The sequence below is a fragment of the Morus notabilis genome, unplaced genomic scaffold (genome assembly GCF_000414095.1).
Source record: "Morus notabilis unplaced genomic scaffold, ASM41409v2 Scaffold37, whole genome shotgun sequence".
Taxonomy (NCBI): Eukaryota; Viridiplantae; Streptophyta; class Magnoliopsida; order Rosales; family Moraceae; genus Morus; species Morus notabilis.
Genome location: NW_010363279.1, coordinates 150908 through 159103, shown reverse-complemented (window position 1 = coordinate 159103; position 8196 = coordinate 150908). Strand labels below are relative to the sequence as shown.

Below are 8196 nucleotides of genomic sequence, written 5' to 3'. Positions count from 1 at the left end.
TCCCTACACTTGATGCGTCTATGAGTATGCCATTATTTTCTACTGGTCGATGTAATATTTCTATGTTATATCATATTTTGAACAGAAAATGTGTGTGTTCATTGGAGTCCAGGCAATCACAGGAGAAAAGATACTCATGCGATGTGAACGGTTACGTGACAATTTGGACTCATGTTTACGTCAAATTCAAAATATGGTTCCACTACTGTTGGCGGCAAAGGTTGGTATTGCTTCATATCACTAGAGTAATTATAAATCAATAGTTAATTGCTCTTTTAGGGTCAGTTTTATCTGAAGTCATTGCTGATCTGAAATCACTGTCATCTGGTTGCTTTGGCTATTGATTTTTGAGATTAATTGCTTTTGTTTCGGGTAGACTTATTCAATACTGTATCTTTAATATAAACTGATCTTTGGCATTATAGATTTTTCCATCTCATCACTCCCTACTGAAATTGAAAACAATACCATGTCTGCAGATATCCGGAATCATTCATGACCTCAGAAATGCAAACTTTCTTCTTGATTCTGCTGACAAAGAGGCTGGGAAAGCTGTACTAGCACTGATTCGGAAGGACATAACTGCAACAAGAACCGAGAACAACAAAGAACTAGAGGCTCTTCAACTTGCAGCTTTAAAGCTCGGCATTACATCTCCTTTGGCTGTCTTGATAGAGAAAAGAACTATCAATAGGTTGCTTGATAATATCAATGATACTGCTTCAAGAAAGAAAAAAATATTAAAGTATCTCCTCTTTCTTTTGAGGAAATATGGAAATATGATCTGGCAATGCCAAGGCAATAGCACCCAAGAAGCGCCGCGTCGTGAGTTTATTGATGACTGTGATTCATCTGAACCTCCTGATGAATTCAAATGTCCCATCTCTATGAGGTTGATGTATGATCCTGTGATTATTGACTCGGGGAGGACATTTGAACGAATTTGGATAGAGAGGTGGTTTAATGACGGCAATGAGACATGCCCAGTAACTCACAAGAAGTTGGACCATTTGTCTCTGACTCCAAATTCTGCAATGAAGAGCATCATTGCAAAGTGGTGTCTGAAGCATGAATTCACTGTTTCTGACCCGTGTTTGCAATCATTTCCCGCTTCACTTTCCAGGTCAAGAACTTCATGTTCCAGTTCTATCCCCAGCTTTCGCAGTTATATGGATGACTTGCACCTTCAAGTTAGCAGTGTGTCAATTTGCTCGTCTAACACCACTTGTGGGTCACATTTATCGGAAAACAACGAAAACGAGTTAAAGAATGGGATTGTTCAGATTAATGAAGAGTCTCAAAATTCTGCACAAAGTCATGACAAGACTTTAGGTGTTCTCAATTTTGCAGAACTTTCATGGGAATCTCAATGTAAGGCTGTGGAAGATGTGAAAACCCAATTGGAAGGCAGAGACCAAGCAGATCTTTCGGCGAATTCTTATGATTATGTAGATTCATTGATCAAATTTACGAAAGATGCAAGTAAATTGAGTGATGTAAAAGCACAGAGAGAAGGAGCAGAGGCTCTTTTGGCTATTTTTAGTAAAAACAGGTTATAATCTCTTCCCGATGTTATTGTTTTATGGTGATTTTAGCTTGTAGTTTTGAATCGTTAAGGACTGATCAACTATGATGAAGATCAACGATCAAGTCCGTGACTGGTATTATTGTTCTTTTAGGTGATTTTAGCGTGCAAGTTTTTTAAATATACACGCATACAATGATAATTTATACACTAGTAAACCTTGGTGAAAAATGACCACAAGTTGTGGATGTTGTTTACTGGGAAAAACCAGAAAGAATCATGAAAAAACGGGGGATTAGATAAGTTTTTGCAAAAGCAGAAATAGAATTCTCCATATCACCAAGAACTAAAATTACGTTTTCTTTTTTCTTTTTTTATTTTGATATTGCTTGTTTATTTACTCGCATTGTTTTTCATTAGTAGCTATATATCTTATTCTAGTCGACATCATGGTGTTTCTTGCAGAAATGAAATGCTACCTTTTCAAGAAGACGGTATTTACGTCCTGACATCACTTTTGGATTCAGAGATAACTGAAAAAGCCCTTGAGATCTTAGAAATTTTGTCTTATGAGCAACACTGTATGTCTAAGATGTTGGCCGCGGGTGTTCTCCCTTCCATATCAAGAGTCCTTGAAACTCCGATCAGACAACTTCACATTCTTGCTCTGAAAATACTCTGTAATCTGTCCATCAACAGTAATATTGGATACCATATGGTATATTTGGATTACGTCCCAAATCTGGTTCGATTTTTGGGTGACAGCGCTCTTGCGCGGTATTCCATCGAAATTATGAACAACTTATGCAGCATTGAGGAGGCCAGGATCGCAGTTGCTGAAAACAGTGACTGCATTGTTGCCATTGGGAAACTTCTAGAATGTACGGATGAACAGGAACATGCACTGGACGTCCTACTTTCCCTATGCCATGGTGGTGCCGATTATTGTCAACTGGTTATGACAGAAAGCACCGTTGAATCTTTAGTCCACATATCTATGAATGGAAATTCCAGGGTAAGATCAATTGCCATAGAATTACTCCAGCTCCTGGGGCACAATACATGTGGTACTGCTTCAAAATCTTCAACTCCCAATGCTCGTTTGGATTTGGACACTTCATGGCAGTCTAAAGGAAAGAAGCCGTCTTCAAAAGCAGTTTGGTTTCTTGGAAGGGAAGCATCAATTTTTTCCAAACGGCGATAACGGTGTTTTGACGGCGGAAGACCTCTGATTCATGAAGCGTGAGCTGTGCAGAAAGCTTTTGTAGGTTTAGTATTAGTGGTTTTGATGAATTAGTCGTGTTAGTTTTGAATGTTAGCGAGTTTCATTCGATTTTAGTTTTGTAACTTAAAATTCATATAGTTATTTTCGAAACTTTGTACATAACGATTTTCTGTTTGCTTTGATGAACACGGGAAGCATTACTTTTAATCTTCCAGCCAAATAGAGAAAATCTAAGATATTACCTTTTAAACTCGTACCGGTCTTGTCCTCTCCCTAGTTTTTTCAGGTCAATCTCCTCTTCCTCTGTTGATGAAAAAGTGATTGTTGCATCAGTGTTTTTGTTTTTTTTTTTTTTTTTTTTTCGGGTTTAGAATTCATTGGCGTTGCGTTGCTTATGGTTTCATATATTTTAGCCCAATTCTATCAGCTGCTGGAGTAGCTCAGTTGGTTAGAGCGTGTGGCTGTTAATCACAAAGTCGAAGGTTCGAGCGATTTTTTTTTTTTTTTTAGAATTTAATAGAGCAACAGAATCTCTTTTCTTCATCTGTTACTTGGGAACATCATTTTGTTTAATTCTTTTATTGAATGGGTGAATGAAGAAAGCTTTCTATTTAATATAAAAGATTATTTAATTTTTCGTAACTTGTCAAGAGACCTCTTTCATGCATAATGTGCAAGAGCAAGCTCACGTTAATGCTCCTCATTTTATTATGTTTGAATCCTCTGGCAGATTATCCTAGCTTCCAAGTTCTAATCACAAGTTGATGAAAATTAAAATTTAAAAAAAAAAAAAGATAAAAGGCTAATGATTCTATATTCTAACTTTCATTTCAACAACAAAAAGGCTAACATAAAGGAAAGAAAAGCCCTCGTGGAAGGGAAATGGATCTTGGACAGCAAGCATTGCTTGCTTTCTCGTGTAACTAAAATGAAAGGAACAGCAATGGGATGCTAGTCCCGCAAACGAAGAAAGAGATGTCCATAGGGAATTCAATCTTTCTTTGTTCTCTAAAATAGCATCGAAGTAAGGTATACGGTGAAAGTTCAATGGTAAAAGCCTAATGCAAAAAGTCCCAAAAAGTTTCCAAGGTATCAATAGAATGTTTATATATACACACACCAATGAATCAATAATCGAAATGTGACAAAAACATCAACTTCCCAATTCGAACCATACCCTTCAAGGATTGTATATCATACCAAATCATATTAAACATCATTCATGTCAGAACAAAGACAACCATTCCGCTTTCGCCTTCCTTGGTTGGCCACTCAACCACAACGCCCTCGTCCCACAACCGAACCCTCCCGAGCACCCTTACAGCCATCGACAGCCATTCCCATTCAGCGACCTGCATTTAGACCTGCTGGGATAGCCCCTACACAGCCTCCTCCTCCACAATCTCAACCACCTTCAAAACTTGAGCCACAATCATCCCCCCCAACTTCATCTAGTGCGGTCACTGAGGCCATAAAAACATCACCATCAGTTCCCGCTGCTAAACCACCATCACCATCTCATGCAACTAGCGAATCTCCAAAGATCACTTCCGAGTCAACTTCATCATTCGGTGGAACTACTAAACCACCATCACCATCTTTTGCAACCACTGATGCCCTAACAGATACTTCCCAATCAACTTCATCACCATCAACTGCAACTAGTAAACCCCAATCACCATCTCGTGAAACAACTGAATACCCAAAAGCCAGCTCACAAACAGCTTCTTCACCAAGTGCAACAACTGCTAAAAAAGTATTGCCATCTTCTACAACCCCCGAGTCTCAAAAGGACACTTCAAAATCAACTTCTTCACCACCACCTGCAAATGCCAAACTGCCATCACCACCTCGTTCAACTACAGAATCCCCAAAAACCCCTTCCAGGTTAGCTTCTACACCATCTTCTAAGACCGCCAAATCACCATCTCACGCAGTGACAGACTCCCAAGTCAATTCCCAACCTGTCTCGCCAACTCACTCAAGGACTCAAAGCAAAGCAACCATTGCAGCATTGTCACCTTCAAAAGGAGACTCCAACCATAAGGCTGGCTCCCTCCCTCCTTCCCCATCTCATACGACTTCTCAAGCTCAATCAGAACCGGGAAAGTCCTCTCAACCTCAGTCCCCATCTCACTTGGCTTCTCCGAAAACTACTTCAGAAGTTTCTTCTCCTTCTCGGAGGGCTAATCAACTAGAACCAGAACCAACAGCTGGCATTGTGACTCAACCCCCATCTTCGCGCGATAAGTCACAAGCCATTAATCAAGATAGCTCCAGTGCTTCTTTGGCTTCTGCACAAACCCAAATATCCGCACCTCAAGAAGAATCAAAGAAACCAACATCTCAGACGTCATTGCAAGAGCCTGAACCAAAAGTGGAAATTACATTTGAGACTAGAGAGAAACCCAACTCTCAAGATGATGCAATGGAAAGGGACACTACAAAAGTTTCAAGCCCGGTGAAAGGCATAACTTCTAGAGAAGCTACAGTCGAATCTGTGAGTTTTGTTGCCACAGATCAAAAGCCTCTTCCAGAAGCGCAGGGAGACATAGAGGAGCCTGAAGACAGGAAGGAAAAAGTTCAAGAAATTCCCAAAGAAGAAAAGACGACTAAGGCAACTCATGGAAAAGAACCAATGCAGAAGACATTCATTGAAGCACCAAGTACCAGAAGGGAAACCAAAGAGACACATAACGTTGAAAGCAAAGCACCAAGAAGGCATCAAAAGCAAGAGACTTTGGAGAGAAAGGAAACAATATCCACCACCAGTTATATTGGGAAGCAACTCAAGTCATTCCTTCCATCACAACCAATAGAGGGGAACACAAGCACATCTTTTCAAAAGCCTTTTCCGTTTGCTGAAGAAGAAGCTGCTCCACGACAAAGAGAGATCAAGGAAGATATTTCTAAGCTTGTTCGTACACTAGCTAGTGGACCTCATTTGGATGAAAGGCATGTCACTGTCATTACCTTAACTGGTGATAACAAAGGAGCTTCCATGCACTTGAGCTTAGAAGCTGTGAAAAAGGAAGGGTCAATCCACATTCATCGGGGTTACAAGACTGACCCTGATGAGAGCCCTGAAACAACTACTGATGGAGAAGTAGGCATCAATGGGAAGCGGTTCAAAGAGCATATGGCCTTGGCACCAACAGCTTGTGCTAACAGCAATGTGCAGAGTGTCAACAACTCCATTGTCTTCGAAGCTTCAGTTACAGAAAGGAGTCCCGGTGTTTATTTGTCCTCTACTCAAAACACCCCAGAAACCATCAAGTCAAATGAAAAACCGGAGTTCGTCCAGACCCGCAAAGCTGAGTTCATCCCAACCCCTTCTGAGAAGCTTACTCATCAACCCAATGTAAGACGACGATGCCTCAGAGGGCTTTTCTTGGAATCAAGTGACTCGGACTCTGATAATCCTGACAAGCCTCGTCGCCATGGCTGCCGCTATAGCTGTGGGGAGAGAAGCAAAGATAAAGAAATCATGTAATCTAATAAGCTTTGTATTGTCTGACGTCTGACAATATGGAGGTAAATGAAATATGTATACAAATTTTACAATAAGAATGAATGCGTGGTGCGTTCCCAGTCAAAACAAAATGATGTCATAAAATTGATCAAGGTGATCCTTTGATTCTCATCTTGCTTATACTTCTTGTGTTGTAAAGAAAATATGCAACTGTAGAATTGCATTGAGCATCAGGATAGAACAAGTAATCTCCCCTCCTCATTGGAAAAGATCAACAGTTTTTCAGAAGCCACTTAAATTGAGCCTTATAATTCCTGGAAATAATGTTTACATATTCGGATCAAAAAGACACTGAGCTTCTTAGTGCAAATAAATAAATTGAAAATCTTACATCACTCTTTATCTGATACAGCCATACAAACTCGTTCCAGACCTACGAAGACCCTTTTGCTCAAGACAAAGGGCAAAGGCATACAGTGCTTAGCTTCAAAAGTATATATACAGTTCAACTTTTATGGACGGCCGATGTGAATGGTCATTCGCAGGCTGGTTTCGTGTCAAAGCTACTTAGGCAGATTGCAAAGGCTTGGAAAGCAGATAGAGGATAGCGATAATCCATTGTGAAAATGTCTTTACCGATCTTCCCAAATTGCAGTATCACTTTCTCTTGCTCAGCCGCTGAAATATTTTGGCAAGGCTCCGCAGCTGCCACCAATTGGAAATTCTTCACAGAAGCCACTGTAACACGTCCCTTAAAATTTAAGCACCAGCATTGCAGCTGCTCGTGCCATCTTGGAGCTTTGTTTTTCAAAACAAGTGGATCCCTTGTGCAGTGGACCAATTCCATGGAGTCACCAAGGTTAGCGGAGCTAAACTCAACAAGCGGCTTTTTTCCATTCGAAACTGATGATGGTGAGGAAGAACAATGCTCGTCGAGGCAATTTGTGAACTCTGTTGGAGTTGGCGCAACTCCCCCTTCTTGAACTGAAGATATTGGGATCGAGTGCATAGTGCACTGCATTCTCCTTGGACCCCTTGTACGCAGGACATTGAGTTCATATGAGATCGTTGCAACACTGTAATTACCAGCAGGTACCCGTGGAGACACCTGCTTCAAATGAATTCTTCTCCGTGACCTACAATTTGTTTGGATCACAGGGTCACATGATGGTTGACTGTCATAAATGGTAAACTTCGTGCCCAAGAAATTAGACCTGTTGAACAATTGCCAATAGATGTCATGACAGATGAAAAAACAACAATAAAAATAAAAAGAGCTCTTGCATGATAAATATTCTATGCGGGTAACCTACCTTAGTTTTCCAATGTAACTATTGCTTGTTCGGGAGAAGTCATCTGCAGACAAGGATATCAAAAATTCTGTACTTGTTGCTCTTCTGATTTTTCTTGCCACCAACAACAATTTACTCATATCGCCGGCCAGAGCTGTACCATTTAAAAAATAATAACAAAAAAATAAAAACCATTGCTTAAGGCAGTGTGCGAGACCAGAGAGGTCCCTAGAAAAATTTAGTGCTTTTGGAGACATAATAAATGGGAAACAAAAGCTATTTTATCTCAAATCATGCCACTGCTTCCAGCCCCACCGCACGTTTCTGTTGGATTTAAGAATACTACCTAAAAAATAATATTAATAATCAACAACAAAAGTCCCAAGGGCCAAGGACTAGAAGCCAGACCGTATCTTCTCAGATGATTTCACAACCACCACATGAGTCAGGCTATAGCAATTATTTCTCTTTTTTTTCTCTCTTTGTTTCTGAAATTTCACCAGGTAAGAAAGTAATAAAATCAAATCGCAGAGATTCCAAACAAAAATGAAATTTCCCCACAAGATTACTACAAATTTCCCAGTTATCGTTATCAAACATGAAGAAAAAACTGAGAGTGGATTCGGAAGCCTTTACCTGGGGTTAGACCAAGATAAAGTCTATATGTTGAAGTCGCTCTTTC

The 8196-nt window shown here is 40.1% G+C and overlaps 3 protein-coding genes across 4 annotated transcripts in view; 2 read left to right on the top strand and 1 right to left on the bottom strand.

Moving 5' to 3' along the window:
- Positions 1-2827, top strand: part of LOC21392372 (U-box domain-containing protein 5) — a 6071-nt gene extending 3244 nt beyond the window's left edge. Inside the window, exons 4-6 of the mRNA XM_024169313.1 lie at positions 113-220; positions 480-1552; positions 1991-2827. Of these exons, the coding sequence (XP_024025081.1) occupies positions 113-220; positions 480-1552; positions 1991-2729 (1920 nt within the window). The 3' untranslated portion in view covers positions 2730-2827. The remainder of the gene's footprint in view (positions 1-112; positions 221-479; positions 1553-1990) is intronic.
- Positions 2828-3830: 1003 nt separating this feature from the next.
- On the top strand, positions 3831-6344 carry LOC21392371 (flocculation protein FLO11). Its single transcript, XM_010103778.2, has one exon. It carries the CDS (start codon positions 3973-3975, stop codon positions 6241-6243), a length of 2271 nt encoding a protein of 756 aa, XP_010102080.1. The 5' UTR covers positions 3831-3972; the 3' UTR covers positions 6244-6344.
- Positions 6345-6470: 126 nt separating this feature from the next.
- The window catches only part of LOC21392370 (tubby-like F-box protein 5), a 3674-nt gene continuing 1948 nt past the window's right edge, over positions 6471-8196 (bottom strand). For both annotated transcript variants that reach the window (XM_024169319.1, XM_024169320.1), the window contains 3 exons: positions 8151-8196; positions 7536-7668; positions 6471-7436 (listed from right to left, as the gene is read on the bottom strand). In XM_024169319.1, coding sequence (XP_024025087.1) covers positions 6758-7436; positions 7536-7668; positions 8151-8196 — 858 coding nt within the window. In that variant the 3' untranslated portion in view covers positions 6471-6757. The remainder of the gene's footprint in view (positions 7437-7535; positions 7669-8150) is intronic.

Excerpts from the sequence above, each read along its gene's own strand:
- LOC21392371 (XM_010103778.2), top strand. The coding sequence starts at position 3,973 with ATGTCAGAACAAAGACAACCATTCCGCTTTCGCCTTCCTTGGTTGGCC.